The following is a 24,822-nucleotide window of genomic DNA, read 5'->3' on the forward strand; positions in this document are numbered from 1 at the left end:
GCAGAGAAGTTAAGAGTCTCTTTCTTAGGGAGAAAATGCATTTCACAGGCTTGCGATGGTTTCTCTGCTTTTTGTTAAGTCCTGCTAACTGTTGTTCAGACCTTCATGTCTCCTCTGTTTTTCAAATCCCCAGTAAAGAGAGGTTGACAACCAATGCAAAAATTACCATAGTGATTTTGTGCGTTGTGGTGCTTTACCACACCAAGAGAACTCACGGCTGACGGCATGAAGGCTTTTTGTCTGTGATGAGAGAGCTTGATTTGTTTGCGTGTTAGGTAAAAAAGAGTTTGGTTTTCAATAGGTGCTTAGCTTATTGCACTATTACATAAAGTCTCTTGACACTACCTGCCAAGTGTGAATGGGCTGCTTCTGCCCTATGTATGTTTTGAGAGAAGATGCAGCTTTGGAACTCTTTAAATAGGTACCTTTCTCTAGGTTCCCTTGACATGACTTGTAATTCCCACTCAGTCTCTGTCATCACCAATGTCAGGCTGTGTTCTGGTTTGTTTAGCCATTTTCCTAGCTACCCTAAATCTTTGTCTTTCCCTTGTTTCCTCTCAATTAGTGTTTTCTTTACACCTCTGCTCTCACCTCTCCCACACTTCCGCCCTGCTCAATACAGCAGTGTTGAGGTATCAGGGGTTTAGCAGGAAAGCATGACCTGGGACACTGCACAGCATGACAACAGCATGTTTCTCCTGTCTGGTGGAGGAGAACTGGTTGGTTTAAAAATTTTAAAACTCGTTTAAAAATATAGGGCACTCTTGGACAAAGACTCCATTGTAACCACTGTAGTTAATGCACAGAGTCAAGATCAAGTAAGGACTGAGCATGCCAGTCCTGGACCTAACTGTGGTAGGTGAATGAAGATCACTCATCTGTAATTTCAAAGTCATTTGAAGCTGATAAGTTCAGTCAGTCTGCAGAGAGACACTTCTGTCAGGGCTGCACAAGCCCTGTACTCCTTGTTGTAGTGGTGGTGAGACACATGTCTGCTCCCTTCTCTTGTCTCCAGGCCCCTTTCTGGTCTGTAAAATAGTCTGTGAAAGGGCTGTTACCTTGAGTGTCTTGTCTTGTTCTAGGAGAGTAAGGAAGAAAGGGAGAGGAACTGACTGACTTGATTATCAGGGACCCTTGTGGGTAACTCCAATGGTCCTGAACATGTCAAGTCGTATGTCTTCCATTACCTTGCACTGCAAAACTCTGAGCTGGTTATACTTGTTAGTTTAAGTCTATGGATTAACATATGAGTAAACTGTGAATTTAAGCTTAGAGCTTAACTTCAGCAAAACACGAGGAGCTGAAAGCTAAAAACAAAGAAAGCCTTATGGATTGACCAGGTTTGGTGAGATTCTCTTCATATTAACTTCACTTCCGCAGTCTTGGTGAACTCTAAACATGTATCTGTTAGACTAAACATAGGTCAAGCCAGGCCATAAAATAGCTCAGTTGTAGAACTGTCATCTAATCAGAGTTTTATCAGCTGATCCTCTGCCTAGTTAAATCACCACCTGGACTGAAAACCTTAAAAGAGTTGCAAACTGTTTTACAAAACCCACTACAAACAGTGAAAATAAAACAAACTAAGAAAATAGGGGTTCTAAGTTCTCTTCCAATATCATTCAGTTCCTCTTACCTAGTTAATTTAGTTCAAGGACATTGTCTCTAGTTGTTACTCTGTCTGCTATTCCAGTACTTGGAGGAAGCCATGGTAGAAGTAATGAAAAGAGTAATGGCAACATGATTGATTTTTTTTTTTTTTTCTCATTTTGATTAGTTCTATACAAATATTATTCCATTGACTGCAGCAAATTACTCTCCAGGATTTTATTGGAATGAATTAGGAAGAAAATGGGGTTTTGTGTACATGGGTAAACTTCTATTGTTTACAACTAGGTATCAGAAAGAAGAATAGTAGAGAACCAAAAAAATATTTTGGGAAAAGGGAGCCTCTAGTCACAGTAATTTGCACCACAAAGTTTTTAGCAGTTACAGCAATTTAAAAAAAAACAACCAGAACATCCCTTGAGGGCATGTGGGTGAATGAGTTGAAACAGTACAAATAAAATCTCATGGACTTCAGCTTCTGCGACCTCTGTAATGACCTCTCCCTCCCTCTAAAAAAACCACACCCCTCTGTGGGAGCTTTGTAAAACCTTGGACTCCGCTTCGCTCCCTTGTGACAATGGTAGCTGTGTGACAGCAAATCTTACAAAATAGTGAGTTTTCTCCTGTGTTGTTTTTTTTTGTTGTTGTTGTTGAAATTTATCTCCTTGCATTGGCAGCCACAAACTCCGTGATTTTAATGCTTTTTAAGTAGAATGTTTTCAGGAGAGTAGCAGGACTGGTGAATAAACAGGGACCCATCACTGAAGGGTGAGATCTGCTGCTAAAGGGCCGGGGTGTGGAAAGGTGCCTCTCTTGTCTCCAGCCTTGAGGCTAGGCCTTGTAAAGGTCATCCACATGACCACAGAAGGCCTCAAGGATTACAGAGAATTAACAGACTTGCTCTCTGTCTCAGAAGATACTGAAAAAGCTGATCTGTGCCGCTGTATGCGGAGGATGGACCCTGGTCCCCTCTCACCACAACTCTAGTTGACCACAGGAATGGGGAATGAAGTAGGAATCATTTTGGCATCTCCATTTCACCTCCATGTCCTAGGCACAAGGAAGTGAAGGGGGTTTTCTGTTGATTGCAGGGAAACTCTGTGTTTATGTTTCCAGCCTTCTTCATTGAAAAAGCTTCTCTGTATTTTTTCCCCTTTCTCTTATTTTTTTCCCCTGGCAGTGTTCAGGAGGGGAACAGGTCTGGCACCAAGTGACACTTCTCCCTCCCTCTCTCTTCATCCTCCTGCTTGGAGAGGCCCTGGGCACTGAGGAGGAAAGGAGACAGCCCCGTGTCTTCCTGAGAGCTGCCATGGCTTGTTGCTTGGGCATACATGGGCAGGATTTCAAAATGACCTTGAGATGGTGTTTTGCCTCTGAAGTGCAGGAAGTGTGAGACTCCCTGCAGGGCTCAGGGACCGCGTTTCGCTGTTTCTGCGAGTGCTGCTGGGATGAGGGGCCCTGCAGGCACCTTCCCTGCGGCACGCGGCTTGGGAGGCAGGCAGGCAGAGGTGGAAAGTTGGAACAACGAGTATGGCCCGAAATCCTTCTGCTGACATTCCCTGGACACGGCTGTGACCAGGCAGGAGAGGGTTGACAGAGGGCTATCTCAGCTACAGCTCTTCCTTTGTCAAAGAGAAACAGAGAAACTGGATCCTAAGTGATTTTATAAATTACATGTTTGATTTTTAAGCAGTGTTTGCTATTTGTAAAGTTAGTCAGACCTCAGCTGACTGAGCAATATTTTCAAGAAAAGATTCTGACTGTGTGAAGCATTATTCTGGAATCACCTATTGTGCTGTCTGCTGATGACAACTCCCTCAGCACTTTTTATTTTTTCCTCTCTGACATTTCCAAAAAGAACAGCTGTGCTGACTGTGGTCCCCTGTGCCATGGAAGCAGTTGCTGTTGTTATCCTCCCCTCCTTTCTGATTGCTTTGCAGACTGCTTCTTTCAGCTCGTCTGAAATAGTCACATTGAAGAGACATGATCCTTGTCCTTGCAAGACAGTGGTGAGCTGTCAGGCCCAGGCAAAGAAAATTTAGGTGATCCACAATTCTGCATTTTTAGCAACACTAGGATGCAGCTCCAGAGCTTTGTTTTGAGTTCCAACCTCTTTTGAACTTCTAGAAACTAGACAGGTGTCTGTTATTTTCATTCCTCTCTCTCCTTTTCGCTAGAGATGCTGAGGTATATGACAGGGGATAAAAGTGCTGTTCCAAATGAGGGCTCTATGGGATTGCTTTTTGTGCTATGATAGCTTAAAGAATTCACAAATGAGGCAAATCTGTATTGTGGGGAGACACTGAACAAAAACATAGCAAGCCCTCAGGACTTTTTATTACATATTAAATAAAGTAAACCTATAAATTGTTTTCAAGATGTGGCATGTTGAGGGTTAGACCCTGGCACTCACATAGCTCCAGAGCTTGAAGTACAGGACAGTGTTGCCTCTTAACTGATCCTGAGCCACTACTAGATGTGGTTGATCACCCTGTCTAGAAGAAATCACCCTTTATGGTGCTAGGTTCTTTTATAAAAGATGCTTCCAGAAAAATCTGCCTACTGAGTTGAGAGATCTATTTTACCCCTAAAGTTTTATTGGGGCAATGATATTAAAATGATACTTCTAAAATGTTACCAGAAATCAATTTAGAAAGAAAAAAATTCAAAGGCACATTTGTAGACTCAAAAACAAGCTGTAATGTTACAGATACTTTGTTTATTATTAACACTACTTATTGTGAAAAAAGGCTCTTGGGATGCAGGGCCTGGAGTTACAGGGTGCACTGGGAGACCAGCATCTAAAATTGCCACTGAGAGCTCCCACAGTGTCCCTTTGGTGCCCAGAAGGCAGGGAATGAAGGGCAGAAGTTACCCCCCAAAAGAGATGGTTTGAGCACACAGGGAAGTTCATCCGTGATACAGCTGGGTGTGAAGTGACAGTGTTGTTACTTCAGGGTAGCTTCTTTCATGAATACTCTTTCTCTGCAGCAGGGTTGTCTCCGAGGAAGCTGTTCTCCATGTATAATATATATAGTGTGGCTAAGGTATCATTCCAGAACCACCACAGTAATCATACACGTCCCTGTTGCTGACAACCCTTTAGGAAGCAGCGTTGTCTCTGGAGGATGATGTGGTTAGCTGTTGCAGAACAGTTTGTGCTCAGTTTTGAAAGGTCTCCTTAATGCTGGTTTCTCAGCACTCGACAAACCCTCCTTCATGATGCTGCAGCATTTTTAATTAGCTTTTAAATAAGTAAGAAAATAATGTGCCATGAGGCTGTTCTGTGTACAGTCACTAAAATGCTAGGTACTACTTTCCTTTTCTTCTCCTCCTCCTCCTTTTCTCTCCATGTTGCACCCTTATACACAGATAGTGCTGGGTGGCTGGCTTTGCTGTTCCAGAAGCAAATTTGTTTCAGGGACAGGTCAAGAAGTTCCTCAGAATGCACAAGCAGCTAAAGATAGGTAAACCACCAGCACTGGTCCAAGGCATTGCAAAAAATAGTAAAACAGAGACCCATGTCTCTATTGCCAGTATAAATATTTAAATGCACTACCAGTTTGTTTAGTCTGTCTTTTTCTTCTTTTTTTTTTTTTATAATCTTTTTTTTATCCTTAATGTCCGTGTCAGACTGGGGTAGATAATTGGAAGCAGAGAAAAATAATTTTTATGCAGTTGTAAGATTATTTTGTGTTATAAAGCTGGTTTGGCTTAGTGAGCCACCTGCACTGATAGGATGTTGGGGTAGTATTTACATGAAACAAATACAATTTGTTTTATGTATAGCTGGATCTGGGCTGACAATATGTCCATCCCCCTAGCATGCTGCCATCCACTGGAAACTACTGCAGGTGTCAAGCTGGAGATCCTGTCTGGTGGTGATGGCTTGGGTCACCTTGAGTCATGATGTGGGTAGTTCCTTCTCTGTGAAAATTAGTAAGTGAGGAGGCTGCTGGAGGTTAGATTCCCCAGCTCCCTTCTGAAGAACCAGGATAATCTCAGTTTGAAGAAGACAGATGTAATTATCCCCCATTCAGAGCCGATAATGAAATGACATCATTTCCTATGCCACCTTGGTTTTCTTTCAGGGATCCATCATCACTGCTAACGAGACCCGAGTCTACTTAAACTGTGACGTTAACAAAATCACAGCCAGGACTGGAACAGCCTCGGGTGCAGAGGTTGGCTGAGTCACCCAGGTGCCACAACCTGTCACAGAGAATTTGTGGTTTGGATTCATTTTGAAGTAGTCTCTCACACAGCAGCCCCCACCCATTTTGAGGGAGCAGAAAGGTCAAGCAGGATGTGCCCTCCCTTAGGACACCAGGGAAAAGGATGGATTACCTGGGGGGAATGTAATTGCAGCTCATGCTCAAGGTTCAGGTCTCCAAACCTGCTGCCCAGGTTTATCTGTGGTGTTCTAGGTGCACAACTTCATGCATTATATTTACATCTCAATTTCAAAAGCAAAAATAGTTAGTAGAGATTGGATGTTGGAATTCTTATGGCCGCAGTAGTATAAAAGGGGGAATGAAAAAGCAGCTTCCTAAAGAACATGTGGAGATTTTTTTCTATTTCCTGTATTTTAGTAGGATGGGTACAGAAGTTAATGTGTTCTGAAACAGGACAGTATGAAATGCCTCTTTCTTTCTAAATTAGTTAAATAATTAAAAAAATAAATTGTTAAATAATTAAAGAAAAAATGGGTTTAGTTACTTATACTGTGGAAAAATAGCATGAAATCAAAGGAGTAGAAGTGAAAAAGAAAACCAGAAGAAATCTGTAGCATCTGCAAGCTACAGAATATGTAGAAAAAGCAGCCTGAGCAACCTGGGCTTCAAGTGAGATTTGGTGCAGAAGTTATTTTCTCCTTCTACTACTTTTGTACACTGAGAACAATCACTCACTGAAACAACCTCCCGAGGGAGGTGCTAGATTTCCCATTACTAGAGGTTTTCAAGATATGATTAGAGATGGTGCAGCTTTGTGCAGCCTGGTCTGGTGTGAGGTGTCATCGGTAATATGGTACCCATTTCTGAAGGCATCCTCTGTAATTAAGGAATTGGATTCCTGCTTCCACTGTGGTTTATTAATTTTATCCCTTGATTCATCAGTTAAATCCTGGTGGTCTAGGAAAATAAGACACATTTTTATGGAGAGGTTCTCAACCTGTATTTAAAGCCTTAAAGTCACTTCTTCAGGTTCCAACTGAAGAAGGGCCTACATGCCTAGATTGTATAGCCAGTTTTTCCCTGACAGTGTTCAGACTAACAGAGGATATTGCTTTTCTTTAAAGCCTCTTCCAACTTCAATTGAAAAGTCATAGCAGCCTTTGAAGCAGGACTCAGATTCTCTCTCCCCAGGTGTCAGTTTTTAATTTGGCGATAGCATCAGGTTTATTCTTGCTCAACACTCTTCCCTGAGTAAGCTTCACCTGAAGGAGCAGAGATCAGCCTTACCCCAAGCTGTCCTGAGCTTTAGTGGTTGGAGTGCTCCTGAAAACTAAGATCTGAAGCTGTGAGCTCTGTCAACCTACCAAGTGAGAGTTGACAGTGGTCCATGTACAACAGGAGGGAAACCACACTACTGCATTTTTGGATGCTTTCTGTGGTGCTGAGCACAGCACTGCATGGATGTAGCTGTGTGGGGAGAAGGCTGAGAGGATTAGGGTGTTTTTCAGATTTAGGTAAAGAAATTTAGGTTAAAAGTATTTTTGACAGTTCTGTTTTTTAAAAATGGTGATTAAAAAAAATATGTTTTCACAATTTTTACAACTTAAGTGGGCATTTCCTACTCTGTGAGCTTTTGAAAGACTGTAAACAACATTCCAGCCATACTTGTGCTGTGGCTGGATATGGACTTTCTGGAGCCTTTAAATGTGTTTACAATGTGTGTTTATTTTAATGGGAGGGTGCAACATCTCATTGAAACATTTCATATTCAGCTGGGTGGAACCCGTAAAACCATAAGCAGGGAAGATTTTTGCATGCCCAGTGGGTTTGGGGAGTTATTTTCTGAAAAAGTACTCATAATGTCTCTCTGATCAGTCCTCTTCCAGCCATATGTGCAAAGGAGAATACTGCTGAGCTGGGAGGAGTAGAAGCCAGAACAATGCTTTTCTAGCAAAATATACTGTTGGCTATGTTAACTTCACAAAAAAAAAAAAAAAAAGTGTAATGAGATGGGTAGTCATAGGGTGACTTATGTACTTCTTATGCCAGTGTCAATATTCATTTAAGCTGAAATGAGGGAAACTGAGCTCTGAGATACACCAGGAAATGTTGTGCTCTTGCTTCCCTACCCCTGCAAGGAGCCCATGTTGTTTTAAGTTTTAAGAGACAGTGATTCATGAGTCACATGCAATTCACTTCTTATATTCAGGGTCTTTGTTGAATAAGACATTGGATTTGATAAGACAGGAGAACTACTTTTTAAAATGGGAGATGTTTGTGACGTCTTAAGACACTACTTAGTCATGGTGGTGGTGTTTGCTCAACACTCAGTTGGGCATCTGGCAGGGATCTCTGTGGTTTTTCAACTTCTGAGGAGGTATGCTGAGATCTCCCTTCTCTGATGTTCCCCATGAAGAAGCAAGTGTATGTTCAGAGTTTGATGTGTACCAAGATGAGTTAGCAATGTAATTCAAATATCCATGCTGACCTAAAAGGAATCTTACGTGACTTTTGGGTTGTTGAGAACAGAGGCAAGTGCTACCAGGGCTAGAGCTCTGGGTGCTCTGTCAATAAGAGGGTATAAAGACAGTATTTATTACTTATTGGCTGCAGCCCCATTGTTTCCTGTAATTTCAAGTTCCAGTGGACAACACATTAGTAAACCCAAGCCATGGGTTGAACACATCTTGACTGAAGTGTTCCCTTTATATTATTTTACATCTAGAGACTTAACTTGTGTGTGCCACTGCTTTGTGCCAACAGAAGCATCAAACCTTCTCTCAGTAGTGCTGGCTAGTCAAGTCTGTGACATAGCAGGTATGGTAATTAGTTTTATTTTAAAAAGAAATGTGTGTGAAGTTTGTATAAATTCGAGGTTTCTCTCTGGCAGGCTCTTCTCTCTGTAGCTGCAAGAATGGGGTTACACTGATATTGTCACTCTTGTTAAAAAGCCAAAAGCCCTTGCTCCCATTGCAAGCGTGTTTTGCTTACTGCATCATGAAGTTTTTATAGTATAGGTGGGGATAGTAGGAGGGGAAGACATGCTGAGATACTAAGTTCCAGGAGACCAGTTATACCTGTTGAATATAATCCGGTGATCAAAACATTGCACAATAAATGTGAAAACCACATGAATTAACAGACTGAATGTTTGCTCTTAGTATTAATTGTATGTGTATCCACAAAGTTTGACAAATGCAGTGTATTGGATTGTGAGGTGTTATGAGGTATAGCATTGCAATGCCTGAAGAATTTATTTGGCCTTGCACTTGTTATTTTTGTCACTGATAATGTAATTTTAGCAGCATTAAGATTTTCTGAGCCTTTATATGCTGTGATTATCCTTAGGCTTGTTTTTCAGTTAAGATTCTAAATGAGGAAGATACTCAACAATCCTGCTGTAGTCTCCTTAAATACAATCTGAATTTCTACTGTGAAAAGGTTATATTACTATTTTACTAGTCTAAGACTAAATCAGTGGTCAAGATAGCCTGCAGAGTATTGGTGCTGTTCTTTGAGTGGTCTTGGATGGACTTGAAAAACAGATATCAAGCTGACAGCTGCTGAAGGCAGGTCTACGTTGCTTTCCGAATACTCAACTGACACACATTGCATGTAATTGCTCTCTTGTGCACACCATCTGTAGATAAAAGAATCTACAATTATTGGTAAGTACACAATTATTGGTAAGACTCTCTGGGGTCTTTCTAATTTGTGTTTTCTCACTTGCTTTTGAAACAATGCTCAAGTTTTACTCTTCTTCAAGAGTGAGGAAGGCTGAAGCTTTTAAGTGTGTTGTACAGAAAATGGTGTGGTTTTGGAAGGTGATGAAAGCACCTGGTAAGGTTTTCAACCTTCACCTTCACTGAAGTAAAGAGTTTTTAGTACTTTAGGACTTCATTAAAGCATTTGAACAGGATTACTAGGTTTAAATGATGTGTTGTATCTTGAATGCTACAAGTACTAGAAGCCATCAGCAAGTTTTACAAGCTCTCACCAGCTCAAAAATGCTAGTCCCGTGTCTTCTTTTTCCCTCTTATTTTGCTCTGAATCTCCTACCCTGGTACTCATAGGTTCCTTGCTGTGTTAGTACCTCAGCACCTACCAGGAGTTATAGACAGTGTACTGCTCCTTTGTTTTCCCTGTTTGTGTCAGCTGGTGTGAGTAGATTGTGTTCATCATAAATACATACCACTGTTGTCTTGTATTATGAAAGATCCCTTGGGTTCTGTGCTTCTGGCCAGTAACTTCTCTGTGATTAAAAATGTTGGTTTATAGCAATCTATGAGCAAAAAAAAAAAAGAAAATAGACTGATAAGAAGATTGCAGTCTTTCACCCTGATTCATTCCTCATTTTTGTTGCTCAAAGTCTACTTATGCTCTACAAGCATTACATTAAAAGGCAGAAGCTGTAGCAGCAACTCAAGGCCATGCCTTAATTGAGCTGCAGGAGGAGGCTCCTGGTGCCCCTCTGTGTTCTCAGAGCATTGTTGGCTTTGGGCACAGGTGGGAGATGGGCAAAAGAACGTGAAGTCAATTGTGAATATTAGCTTCTCTGAAGTAGTAGTTGTGTTAGGCACAGCACAGAAGCAGTGCTAATCCATAAAAGCAGTTGTGATTTCCAGTCTGAATGCTGATTGCCCATTTCAGCTGTTTGTGGCAATTTACAACACTGTTGAACTATGTGTAGGACAGCTGCAGTTTGTTGGAATGGTTTAAGACTAAACTTGAATCGATGCTTAGGCCTTGCAGGGAAATCAGTACAGTTGCAGTTTCAAAATCATCAGTGGCAGAGAAATGGCTTAGGAGAAGTGTCAGGGGAGGGAGAAAACATGATCCAGGCCAACAATTTGTGCATAGTCCCAACAACAACTGGAATCATTGCACAATAATCCCAGTCATTATTTTTACCCACAATTGCAGGCAACTAGTATTGTTTAGCTATTTCTTCCAATTCCCTGTTCTCATGGTAAAGGTTAATGGGCTTTCTAAAAGATTTTATAATAGAAGCTGATGATGGTGTTTGAAATACAGCTTTTTGCTTTTTAAAGAGAAGGGGAAAAGAAGCTTAAACATAGCCACATGATACATGATATTTTGGTAGCATGTACATGAAGCTTAAGCTCTACAATTTATTTAAGAATAAAAATGTGTTCCAAGTTCTTTCAACTCCTGAAAACTAACAGGGAATCTGGAGATTCCTTCCTTCCCTCTGTATGAGCAGTCAAATTTAAAATGGGGATTTGGTTTCCATTGACTGCTTGTTCAGTTTTTGTCTGGCATTGGCTTGCTGCATGTCAGTTGTTTTGGAAATTTTGGGGGACTGAACTCTGAACTGCAATTCTGTTCTCTACCAATGCAAAATACTTCTAAGGGCCTTTACCAAAATCACTGACCATGCATGCTTCCCCTTCTCAGCAACCAAATCACAGAAATGAGAGTACGTCACAGGAGCTGAAGACTACCATATTTATAAAAAAACACTCAGTATATGTTTTCCACATACGCTTAGAAAACCTTATTTATTTTTTTCAACTTGTGGGAACTGTAAGTCCTTTTTCTAGTGGTGCACCCAAATTCATACAGAGCAGCTGATGTCAAGTTTAAGTACCAAATAGTCCTGCACATATTCCTTATATAATAAACAAATACATTTTGTTTGGCAGTATCATAGTGCAGAAGCATTGTAAAAATGACAGCTCTTCCCTGGGGTCAGATCTTTATAGATAGGATGCAGCACAACTTTAGGCTTTGGTAGTAAGGTAGTTACAGAGTTTGTTGAATTACGATGGCTTCATTAAAACAAAAAGCATGGAATGACCTTAGGAAACTGTAGCCGGGATGTTCAGAAATTAAACTGAAAAAAATGGATTATTGAGAGGTTTTTTCTATCTTGTGGGAAAGTATTTAAGTTAATAACTTAAGCTTAAAGAAATAAATGTTTTGAGGACCTTTATAAATATTTATAGAGTAGTAAGGCAGAAACCTAGAACCACTAAATCTACAATGTGTTTATACTTTAGCAAAGGCTTCTGGTTGACAATAGAGAGAAAAATAACATGAGAAAATCTCTGAGAGCTAGACAGAGAAGCCATTTTCTTCATCTGAACTTCTGTCTTAGCTATATTCATGCTGACATGGAAAAGAGAAGTGTTTATGGAGGTGTAGGACAGAGTCACTCATCCTTGGTCCTCTGGAGGCAGCAAGGATTGTGCCACTGTCCCATGCCTCTCTCCCAGCCAGTCTTGACGCTCCAGGTGTCAGGAAACTCTTTATGAAAGGCTTGTTGTTGTTGTTGTCATGTTGTGGTTTTTTGTTTTGTTTTGTTTCTGTTGTTGTTTTGTGGTGGGGTTTTTTTGTTGTTTGTTTGTTTTTTTGTAGGGCTGTTGAAATTAAAGAGTAATAGTAACTAGGACAATTTCCCACTTCAATTAGGTGAAAAATGAACTTCCCCCTCCAAACAAGTTGGTAAGCCTTTGACATTGGGAGATCATCAGGGAGAGGATACACAAGTGCATCAATGCCAGGGTACAAAGCACACAGAACAACAGTGCTGAACATCTAGAAATGTTGCTGGCGTTACGAAACTCAAGTGCAGGTGCAGAGAACAGCCTGTTTCTAGTTTCATGTTTAGACAAGGTTTTTGCTGCCTGACTTCTGGTAAGTGTTGGTTGGAAACTGTAATGCAGGAGTTTAAGCTTTGCTTTTTGGATGCTTCATTCCTTTCTTTATGATTATTGAAGAAGGTTTAATGGAGACAGGACATTCCTAGCCATAGCTGGTGATTACAATAGCTTGAGGAATGCTTTTGACATAACACAGTCTTTTACAAAATGCAGAAAAGACATCACCCCATTCCAGGATTGGTTTTCATGCAGAGCCGAAAAGCGGAATTTTGCATGTAGGACCAGGATTCACAGGAGCCATATTTCCAAGCAAGGATGATGCAACACCATTGGGTATAAAGAGCAGCAGGGCTTTAGTCACCTTCACTGCTGAAGATGTGGAGATCTCTGGCCTGATAAGCACTGGTGTGGTCAGTCTTGAAGGGAGATTGTTCATTTGCTGCATTTTTAGCTTAGATCTATAACATGGGATTTAGTGCGAGTTTAGGTGCTTCCCTATTTTCTGGTTTTGGCTCCAGTTCCTGGTGCACTGTTGGCAAAAGTAAGATCAGAAGAGTTTATGTAATCTCTGCCTGGGAATTGATCAAGTCAGTTCACTCTCTTATGATGGAGTTTCAGAAAACTTTAGTTTGGGTGTTTCGCCCAAAATCCATATAGTTGGTATTTGGGTTGGTTTTGGCCTGCAGTCACTGCTGATGCACACACAGTGAGAATGGTCCCCATGTGACAGGAATTGCCAACATCTTCTTGTGAGTCATACTGCTGAGCTGGGAGGAGTAGAAGCCAGAACAATGCTTTTCTAGCAAAATATACTGTTGGCTATGTTAACTTCACAAAAAAAAAAAAAGTAATGAGATGTGTAGTCATAGTGTGACTTATGTACTTCTTATGCCAGTGTCAATATTCATTTAAGCTGAAATGAGGGAAACTGAGCTCTGAGATACACCAGGAAATGTTGTGCTCTTGCTTCCCTACCCCTGCAAGGAGCCCATGTTGTTTTAAGTTTTAAGAGACAGTGATTCATGAGTCACATGCAATTCACTTCTTATATTCAGGGTCTTTGTTGAATAAGACATTGGATTTGATAAGACAGGAGAACTACTTTTTAAAATGGGAGATGTTTGTGACGTCTTAAGACACTACTTAGTCATGGTGGTGGTGTTTGCTCAACACTCAGTTGGGCATCTGGCAGGGATCTCTGTGGTTTTTCAACTTCTGAGGAGGTATGCTGAGATCTCCCTTCTCTGATGTTCCCCATGAAGAAGCAAGTGTATGTTCAGAGTTTGATGTGTACCAAGATGAGTTAGCAATGTAATTCAAATATCCATGCTGACCTAAAAGGAATCTTACGTGACTTTTGGGTTGTTGAGAACAGAGGCAAGTGCTACCAGGGCTAGAGCTCTGGGTGCTCTGTCAATAAGAGGGTATAAAGACAGTATTTATTACTTATTGGCTGCAGCCCCATTGTTTCCTGTAATTTCAAGTTCCAGTGGACAACACATTAGTAAACCCAAGCCATGGGTTGAACACATCTTGACTGAAGTGTTCCCTTTATATTATTTTACATCTAGAGACTTAACTTGTGTGTGCCACTGCTTTGTGCCAACAGAAGCATCAAACCTTCTCTCAGTAGTGCTGGCTAGTCAAGTCTGTGACATAGCAGGGATGGGAATTAGTTTTATTTTAAAAAGAAATGTGTGTGAAGTTTGTATAAATTCGAGGTTTCTCTCTGGCAGGCTCTTCTCTCTGTAGCTGCAAGAATGGGGTTACACTGATATTGTCACTCTTGTTAAAAAGCCAAAAGCCCTTGCTCCCATTGCAAGCGTGTTTTGCTTACTGCATCATGAAGTTTTTATAGTATAGGTGGGGATAGTAGGAGGGGAAGACATGCTGAGATACTAAGTTCCAGGAGACCAGTTATACCTGTTGAATATAATCCGGTGATCAAAACATTGCACAATAAATGTGAAAACCACATGAATCAACAGACTGAATGTTTGCTCTTAGTATTAATTGTATGTGTATCCACAAAGTTTGACAAATGCAGTGTATTGGATTGTGAGGTGTTATGAGGTATAGCATTGCAATGCCTGAAGAATTTATTTGGCCTTGCACTTGTTATTTTTGTCACTGATAATGTAATTTTAGCAGCATTAAGATTTTCTGAGCCTTTATATGCTGTGATTATCCTTAGGCTTGTTTTTCAGTTAAGATTCTAAATGAGGAAGATACTCAACAATCCTGCTGTAGTCTCCTTAAATACAATCTGAATTTCTACTGTGAAAAGGTTATATTATTATTTTACTAGTCTAAGACTAAATCAGTGGTCAAGATAGCCTGCAGAGTATTGGTGCTGTTCTTTGAGTGGTCTTGGATGGACTTGAAAAACAGATATCAAGCTGACAGCTGCTGAAGGCAGGTCTACGTTGCTTTCCGAATACTCAACTGACACACATTGCATGTAATTGCTCTCTTGTGCACACCATCTGTAGATAAAAGAATCTACAATTATTGGTAAGTACACAATTATTGGTAAGACTCTCTGGGGTCTTTCTAATTTGTGTTTTCTCACTTGCTTTTGAAACAATGCTCAAGTTTTACTCTTCTTCAAGAGTGAGGAAGGCTGAAGCTTTTAAGTGTGTTGTACAGAAAATGGTGTGGTTTTGGAAGGTGATGAAAGCACCTAGTAAGGTTTTCAACCTTCACCTTCACTGAAGTAAAGAGTTTTTAGTACTTTAGGACTTCATTAAAGCATTTGAACAGGATTACTAGGTTTAAATGATGTGTTGTATCTTGAATGCTACAAGTACTAGAAGCCATCAGCAAGTTTTACAAGCTCTCACCAGCTCAAAAATGCTAGTCCCGTGTCTTCTTTTTCCCTCTTATTTTGCTCTGAATCTCCTACCCTGGTACTCATAGGTTCCTTGCTGTGTTAGTACCTCAGCACCTACCAAGAGTTATAGACAGTGTACTGCTCCTTTGTTTTCCCTGTTTGTGTCAGCTGGTGTGAGTAGATTGTGTTCGTCATAAATACATACCACTGTTGTCTTGTATTATGAAAGATCCCTTGGGTTCTGTGCTTCTGGCCAGTAACTTCTCTGTGATTAAAAATGTTGGTTTATAGCAATCTATGAGCAAAAAAAAAAAAGAAAATAGACTGATAAGAAGATTGCAGTCTTTCACCCTGATTCATTCCTCATTTTTGTTGCTCAAAGTCTACTTATGCTCTACAAGCATTACATTAAAAGGCAGAAGCTGTAGCAGCAACTCAAGGCCATGCCTTAATTGAGCTGCAGGAGGAGGCTCCTGGTGCCCCTCTGTGTTCTCAGAGCATTGTTGGCTTTGGGCACAGGTGGGAGATGGGCAAAAGAACGTGAAGTCAATTGTGAATATTAGCTTCTCTGAAGTAGTAGTTGTGTTAGGCACAGCACAGAAGCAGTGCTAATCCATAAAAGCAGTTGTGATTTCCAGTCTGAATGCTGATTGCCCATTTCAGCTGTTTGTGGCAATTTACAACACTGTTGAACTATGTGTAGGACAGCTGCAGTTTGTTGGAATGGTTTAAGACTAAACTTGAATCGATGCTTAGGCCTTGCAGGGAAATCAGTACAGTTGCAGTTTCAAAATCATCAGTGGCAGAGAAATGGCTTAGGAGAAGTGTCAGGGGAGGGAGAAAACATGATCCAGGCCAACAATTTGTGCATAGTCCCAACAACAACTGGAATCATTGCACAATAATCCCAGTCATTATTTTTACCCACAATTGCAGGCAACTAGTATTGTTTAGCTATTTCTTCCAATTCCCTGTTCTCATGGTAAAGGTTAATGGGCTTTCTAAAAGATTTTATAATAGAAGCTGATGATGGTGTTTGAAATACAGCTTTTTGCTTTTTAAAGAGAAGGGGAAAAGAAGCTTAAACATAGCCACATGATACATGATATTTTGGTAGCATGTACATGAAGCTTAAGCTCTACAATTTATTTAAGAATAAAAATGTGTTCCAAGTTCTTTCAACTCCTGAAAACTAACAGGGAATCTGGAGATTCCTTCCTTCCCTCTGTATGAGCAGTCAAATTTAAAATGGGGATTTGGTTTCCATTGACTGCTTGTTCAGTTTTTGTCTGGCATTGGCTTGCTGCATGTCAGTTGTTTTGGAAATTTTGGGGGACTGAACTCTGAACTGCAATTCTGTTCTCTACCAATGCAAAATACTTCTAAGGGCCTTTACCAAAATCACTGACCATGCATGCTTCCCCTTCTCAGCAACCAAATCACAGAAATGAGAGTACGTCACAGGAGCTGAAGACTACCATATTTATAAAAAAACACTCAGTATATGTTTTCCACATACGCTTAGAAAACCTTATTTATTTTTTTCAACTTGTGGGAACTGTAAGTCCTTTTTCTAGTGGTGCACCCAAATTCATACAGAGCAGCTGATGTCAAGTTTAAGTACCAAATAGTCCTGCACATATTCCTTATATAATAAACAAATACATTTTGTTTGGCAGTATCATAGTGCAGAAGCATTGTAAAAATGACAGCTCTTCCCTGGGGTCAGATCTTTATAGATAGGATGCAGCACAACTTTAGGCTTTGGTAGTAAGGTAGTTACAGAGTTTGTTGAATTACGATGGCTTCATTAAAACAAAAAGCATGGAATGACCTTAGGAAACTGTAGCCGGGATGTTCAGAAATTAAACTGAAAAAAATGGATTATTGAGAGGTTTTTTCTATCTTGTGGGAAAGTATTTAAGTTAATAACTTTAGCTTAAAGAAATAAATGTTTTGAGGATCTTTATAAATATTTATAGAGTAGTAAGGCAGAAACCTAGAACCACTAAATCTACAATGTGTTTATACTTTAGCAAAGGCTTCTGGTTGACAATAGAGAGAAAAATAACATGAGAAAATCTCTGAGAGCTAGACAGAGAAGCCATTTTCTTCATCTGAACTTCTGTCTTAGCTATATTCATGCTGACATGGAAAAGAGAAGTGTTTATGGAGGTGTAGGACAGAGTCACTCATCCTTGGTCCTCTGGAGGCAGCAAGGATTGTGCCACTGTCCCATGCCTCTCTCCCAGCCAGTCTTGACGCTCCAGGTGTCAGGAAACTCTTTATGAAAGGCTTGTTGTTGTTGTTGTCATGTTGTGGTTTTTTGTTTTGTTTTGTTTCTGTTGTTGTTTTGTGGTGGGGTTTTTTTGTTGTTTGTTTGTTTTTTTGTAGGGCTGTTGAAATTAAAGAGTAATAGTAACTAGGACAATTTCCCACTTCAATTAGGTGAAAAATGAACTTTCCCCTCCAAACAAGTTGGTAAGCCTTTGACATTGGGAGATCATCAGGGAGAGGATACACAAGTGCATCAATGCCAGGGTACAAAGCACACAGAACAACAGTGCTGAACATCTAGAAATGTTGCTGGCGTTACGAAACTCAAGTGCAGGTGCAGAGAACAGCCTGTTTCTAGTTTCATGTTTAGACAAGGTTTTTGCTGCCTGACTTCTGGTAAGTGTTGGTTGGAAACTGTAATGCAGGAGTTTAAGCTTTGCTTTTTGGATGCTTCATTCCTTTCTTTATGATTATTGAAGAAGGTTTAATGGAGACAGGACATTCCTAGCCATAGCTGGTGATTACAATAGCTTGAGGAATGCTTTTGACATAACACAGTCTTTTACAAAATGCAGAAAAGACATCACCCCATTCCAGGATTGGTTTTCATGCAGAGCCGAAAAGCGGAATTTTGCATGTAGGACCAGGATTCACAGGAGCCATATTTCCAAGCAAGGATGATGCAACACCATTGGGTATAAAGAGCAGCAGGGCTTTAGTCACCTTCACTGCTGAAGATGTGGAGATCTCTGGCCTGATAAGCACTGGTGTGGTCAGTCTTGAAGGGAGATTGTTCATTTGCTGCATTTTTAGCTTAGATCTATAACATGGGATTTAGTGCGAGTTTAGGTGCTTCCCTATTTTCTGGTTTTGGCTCCAGTTCCTGGTGCACTGTTGGCAAAAGTAAGATCAGAAGAGTTTATGTAATCTCTGCCTGGGAATTGATCAAGTCAGTTCACTCTCTTATGATGGAGTTTCAGAAAACTTTAGTTTGGGTGTTTCGCCCAAAATCCATATAGTTGGTATTTGGGTTGGTTTTGGCCTGCAGTCACTGCTGATGCACACACAGTGAGAATGGTCCCCATGTGACAGGAATTGCCAACATCTTCTTGTGAGTCAACTCCCTAATTCAAAACCTCCTCTTCTTTCCCAGATGTGGCAGGAGCCTCTCCCCTCACAAGTGAGGTTATCAACGTCAGGATATCCTGGATACTCCTTGTAGGTCACCATCAGTTTCTCCATCAGTTATGGGGTACCAGTTGGGAGAGTTTGTGGGGGGGGTCAAGGTTTGATACACACTGTTAGTACTTCTGATACCAGCTTGTGTCAAATCTAAATGACACAGGGATGAGAGAGCTCGTAGTGAGGCCATAGCTGAAACGTACTTGTCTAATGTGATCAGGGTTTAGCTTCAGATCAGCAATGACAGCCCATTACACAGTATTTTCTTCTGCTGGGCAATTCTGAGTGCTTTGTATATATTATTCTTAATTGCACTTAGACAATGTGTCTGTTGCTGCAGCCCTAAAGCAAAACAGCAGCAAAATATGAATGCACTGGAAGTGATGTTGGAAAAGCACTGCTGGAACTGGGAGAGAGAGCTTCTGCACTGCTTACTTGTGCCAAACCTGGCTCACAAGCCCTGTCACTCTCTAGATTCACTTATTCCCTCCATTTCCTGCCCAGACAGTCACGTGTGAGACAGGCAAAGAGGGGCAGCCTGTGAAGTGACACAGATAGAAACCAGGGCATTTAAAAAAGAGCATTATAAATACATACCTCATTTTTTCTTTTTTTCTTTTCTCTTTTTTTTTTTTTTTTTTCCTGTGCTATTGTTTCATTTACATTACTAGAAGTGAAGCAAAAAAAATCCATGCAGTTGTCCTTGTTTATGTTTTGCCTTTAGGTTTTGCCCCAGTGGCAGCCTAGATAATGGAAATCTTTGAGGTGAACCCCACTTTCAGGGCCTCCGTTGCTGTGCAAGTCAGGGACGCTGCAAGGAAAATGCATCTCTCTTTTGAAACCACTGTTCTCATTTGACTTTGCAAATGACATGGAAATGTTTCTGTTGGCCTTGAGTTTCTACAAATGGTAGGACCAAGTTAATGCAACCACGAGGCTTTGGATCTCTTGGGATGTGCTGCTCCTGAATCCTGGAGTGCAGAGCCTCCCTCACATGTGGAGCAGGGCACAGGGAAAGGCTGCTTGTAGATGCCAGGCAGAATTGCAGCCCAGGGTGAAGTTCAGCAGCCACCATTGTCCCCTCACTGCCCAGTGCTTAGCTCATATGGCCAGGATTTAGGACAGCACATTTCTGCTTCATAAAAGAGGCTGTTGTAAATAGAAGAAACTATTTTCTGAATTTACAGTATCCACCTAGTGACTACTTTAATGTCATGAACTGTATAGCACACGTTATTTATGTTGTTTATCTCTCTGTTTTGGCCTTCAAATTGTTTCAGTATCATACGGGTTCATGGATGTACGCGCTGTCTGGTGTGACTGAGAAAGAACATAAATTTGCAGTTCACCTTGGCCACCAGACAGTGTTGGGTTTGCTTTCTGATTGGCCTAAGCTAATCAGGTATCCCGCTCTTCCAGCTGTAAATCAGGCAGCTGATTAATAATCACAGTGAGAGAGATAATTAGTACTGGCATGTAGATGTTTTATGGATCTCTCTTTTCTGTGAGCCAGATCCAACCATATGGAAAAATGTAGCTGAGACACTATAAATATGATTCCACTTAGACAATCATCTCTTCTGTTTTCTGTTATCGCAGCAGTGTCAGCACGAGGAAAACAATGAAAGTGAAGAGAGGCTGTTGCAGATTTTATTACAAGTTTTGAGGGCTTGGGACTTTTTTTCTTCTTCAAGGACACTGTGCTAATCTGAAGAAAGAAGGCTTGATTTGTGTTCATTTATGCCTGCCACAATTATTTAAGAAATAGCTTCAGTGCTTATACTTGAAGAGCTTTGGTTCTCTTTTAACTATTTCTGGCAGAGTTAGAAAGATATGCTTTGTGCTTTGTATCATGGCAACTTGTCTTCTCCAATAAGCCACATCTTAAACTGTGTCAGCCCTCTCTACATTCAAAGTAACTGTCTTCTGTTCATTGCTGCTGGATTGAAGCTATTAACTGGATGTCTGCAGTGCAGTCAGCAGCAGCAAGTGAGGATTTCCACAAAAAGTGAAGGCTTTAGCAGTGATGTGCAGATGGGCACCAGGGAGCAGTTGAGTCCATGTAGCTGGGAATCTTTGGGCAGATCCACTTCTGATAATCATGTTGATCTTCATGTAACTCACCAAAAATTTTAAAAGATCAGCATTTGAGGACCCATTCACAAGCCTGGTGCTCTAACATCAGCTTATGAAACTTTACTGGCATGGTGAAAACAGAAGCAAATAAATAAAAATGTGGAACAGGAATAACTCTTATCATATTCTGAGTCTTTGCAGGGTGTCTGTAAGGCAGAGATTATCTTTGATAAGAGCAAACAATTCACCCTGAAGCCATCTATTTGCGTCCACTTACTTGTGTAAGCTATTTTTATTTTGTTGAGCATTCATAGGCTGGATTAGCAAATACGACCTTGCTGCAAGTGGAAGAGGTCAAGGACAGGTTCCCAAAAGGCTATGTTGGAGAAGTTTAGGTAGGCTGCAAGAGGAGAAGGCCTTTATGGTTCTGCTCCCTATGAAATACAAAGGAGAGCATTCTGCCACAATGTGGGATGCTGGAGCAGTGAGGAAGTCACATGTCTTTTTCAGGAAAGAACAGAAAAATGCCTGCTTCAGTGGAGGCAGGAAAGCTCTTTCTTTCTATTTTACAAGATTATTTTTGCAGTCTTGACTTGGAATAGCTGCCCAAAATATCTTTTTGTTGGTCTTTTGCAATCATAGACAAACTTTCTCTTCCATAAGAGTTTTTTCTTTTGAGACACCTCATTTTCCTTTCAGAAAGATTTAGAAATAATTTCTGCCACAGCCATACCCATCCAAGCCTTGGAGCATATACAATTGCATCAATATATAAACAGCAGCATCAGTATGACACAGTTTGGGTTGTTTGGTTTTTTCCCTCTTTGAGACAAAAGTTGTCACAAGTGGCATGAGGTAAAAGATGGTAGATGATAATTTAGTGCTACAGTATTCAATTGTCTCCCATAACAGGCCAATACCATAAGAGAAATTAGAGGGCTATTCTGAAGCTGATACAGAGATCTTTGTGACTTGTCCTCATCTCATCTTTCCATCCCAGGAGCTGCTTATAAATCATTTCTCTTCCAAGGCCTCTGTTCAGTGCACTACTTCTTTTTCTGACACTTAACCCACTAGCGTTGTGTACTGTATGCATTATGCATTGCCTTTTGTGCATGCCCTATATTATGAAGAGCTTTCTATCCCTAAGGGTTTCTGCAGCTATTTCTGTGAGTTCGTCCTACAGGGCACTTTTATGAAAGTCATCAGCCTTTGCTATGAAGAAAGAGATAATGGTAACTGAAAGTAGGTCAAGCTCATTAGATTATGATTAAAAGGCAGATTTATTTTTTTTTTTAATCCAGGGAATGAGGATCTAGTGGGTGGGCACTGGGCAGAAGTGGTGCTGGAGAAAAGTCACAGGTGCTGTGTCCTTGGGCCACTCTGTCTCTTCAGCTATTTTATAGCTTCAATGAAATACTGGCTCATGAAGAGCACAGCGACCTTGAAATTTATCCAAGTGACATTCTTTAGTGAGTCTTAAGAAGGAAATTCCATGCATAGTCCTGCCTTTACTGTCCAGGATTAAGCCAGAACAGATAGTTAGGACCAGAAGTAAGTTGCTTCAAAGCAGTTTTTTTTAAATTTATCTTTTACAATGCTGTATCTTCAGCTCTTCTGGGAACATGCATGTCTCCACCAGAAACAGTGGGTTTGTCACTACAGAAGTTGAGTCAGGATTTAGGATTTGGATTTTCCTCCAGAATTATTTTTGAATCAGCCTTAGGCTCCCCAGACTGGTGAAGTCCTAGGCTGACCCAATGAACTTGGTCTGAGGACCTATGCTTAGCCATCCAGCGGGAGCCCTGCACTCCCTGCTTGGCTCTGGTGGGGCTGTAGGGTCAGTGGGACCTGTCCACACCTCTTGCACCTTGTCTTCCTTCAAGGTGTTGACCCCTCTATTTTAGTGCTGCAACAGCAGAGCTGGAAACTTCATCTCCATGACTGAATGTGAAAACAATTTGCCAGGTGCAGTTCACGTACTAAGTGATCTGCACAGGCACCTCATGGGGACTTGATCCCTTCAGACCTTGGGCACCTGACTCCCTCCTGCAGCCCTGTCTTCATTGATTACATTGGCCTCTACCTGAAGAGCAGTCCCTGCCTACAGCATGACTGACCACAGTGCTGTGACCACCTTGGTGACCAGGAAAGCTTTTCAGGGCACAAGGCTGGGTAAGGTGCCTTTTACTTAACCAGCAGACCTGGAGCAGTTGTCAGGCCTCACCCCACTCTCCTTCATTGACCAGAGGCAAAGGGGAAATTACAGACTGTAGCCTGCTGGATTAATTAACTGCCTGCTATTCCTGTCCTCTTGCCTCTCTGGTAACTATTTATACACGAGACTATACACATGGCTGTGGCTCTCAGTTTTTTTCTTGACCAGCAGCAGCCTTTCTGTGTAAGGTGGTAACTCTGCTACTTGAAAGGACAGTCTTCCTTCTTTTTGATTCTGTGTAACATGACACAGCTCTGTGAAAAAAGACCTGGATGTGAAAAAAGTACTGGATGAAAGCTGGACATGAGCCACTAATGTGAAATTGCAGCCCAGAAGGCCAACTGCATCCTGGGCTGCATCAAAAGAAGTGTGGCCAGCAGATTAAGAGAGGTGATTCTGCCCCTTTACTCTGCCCCACCGAGATCTCAGCTGGAATACTGGAGCTCTGGAGCCCCCAACACAGGAAAATGTGGACCTGTTGGAGCATCTCCAGAGCAGGGCAATGAAAATGATCAGCACCTCTCTGATGAAGACAGGCTGAGGGAGTTGGGGTTGTTCAGCCTGAAGAAGGGAAGACTCCGGGGGGACTTTATAGGAAGGGGCCTATGAGGCTGGGGAAGAGCTGTTCACTAGGGCATGTAATGATAGGACAGCAGGTAATGGTTTCAAGCTAGAGAATGGTAGATTTAGGTTGGACATTAGGAAGAAGTTCTTTACTATGAGGGTGCTGGATCACTGGAACAGGTTGCCTAGAGAGGTGGTGGGAGCCCCATCCCTGGAGACATTCAAGGTCAGGCTTGATGTGGCTCTGAGCAATCTGTTCTAGTGTGAGATGTCCCTGCTTAATGTAGGGGGGTTGGACTAGATGACCTTTAGAGGTTCCCTCTAACCCAAAACATTCTATGATCCTATGACAGGAGAGGCATGTTTCCCTCTTGTTAATCATCCATATTTCATCAGCCACCATGATCATCACAGTTTGTACTCCAAATGATATTATGGCACCAGGTGATTTGCATAACTACACAACACTTAAATACACCTTCTTTTTGTGTCTCCCTTTTCCTTCCTTCTCCTTAGATGTAAAGGAGCATCCCATTATGGCCTTACCAAGGAACGGAAGAGGCGTTCCCAAGACTGCTCTCCAGACCAGGACTCCAGCTTAGCAGTAGCTGCCCTGGGCCCTGAGCTCTCAGCAGCTGCAGCCATTGCCTTAATGACAGATGAGCCAGGCCTGGTGAACCCAGCCTTCAGTCCCACCTCGGATGACAACCAGTCAGGCAGCAGCCCTGGAGACTTGCATTGCAGCAACCAAAACAGAAGTAAGAACTACAAGCGATGGTTTCAGAGACTGGTGACCTCTTTCAACATTTATTTTCTTTGAAATGTCTGTTGTTGAAGGCTTAAAAAAGAAAAAAAGGTGGGGGGGGAGACAATGAAAGTTTTAACTTTACGTGGCTTATGAAATTGAGCACTGAGTGACCCAAAACATTTGAGGTGAAAAACAGATTTGCTTGGTCTAGAGCAGCATCAAGGTCAAGACAGACTAGCTGCACACATGCAAACCACAGGTCTTAAGAAAGATTATTTAGGCAATTCAGCTCAATGGGAAGAGCAAATGGCATGTGTGATGTACGGAGGAGATGCTGTTTCTGTGTCCTAGCTTCACCAAAAGATGGTGGCCCAAGTACATAGACCATGTCATGGGCACCTACTCAAATGCCTGTTGGGAACTATGTTTCGCTGTTGCCAAGTATTTGAAGATAAACAAGTCTTAAGGGGTTCTTTGGGAGCTTGGGAGATGTTTGCCCACCTCCAAGGGAGGTT

The 24,822-nt window shown here is 41.4% G+C and overlaps 1 protein-coding gene across 2 annotated transcripts in view; it reads left to right on the forward strand.

Annotated features, from left to right (window-relative positions):
• Positions 1 to 24,822, forward strand: part of LNX1 (ligand of numb-protein X 1, E3 ubiquitin protein ligase) — a 71,501-nt gene that overhangs the window by 14,191 nt on the left and 32,488 nt on the right. For both annotated transcript variants that reach the window (XM_010002499.1, XM_010002500.1), the window contains exon 2: positions 24,076 to 24,317. In XM_010002499.1, coding sequence (XP_010000801.1) covers positions 24,076 to 24,317 — 242 coding nt within the window. The remainder of the gene's footprint in view (positions 1 to 24,075; positions 24,318 to 24,822) is intronic.

The sequence above is a fragment of the Chaetura pelagica genome, unplaced genomic scaffold, assembly GCF_000747805.2.
Source record: "Chaetura pelagica isolate M959 unplaced genomic scaffold, ChaPel_1.0 scaffold67, whole genome shotgun sequence".
In the NCBI taxonomy this organism is placed as follows: domain Eukaryota; kingdom Metazoa; phylum Chordata; class Aves; order Apodiformes; family Apodidae; genus Chaetura; species Chaetura pelagica.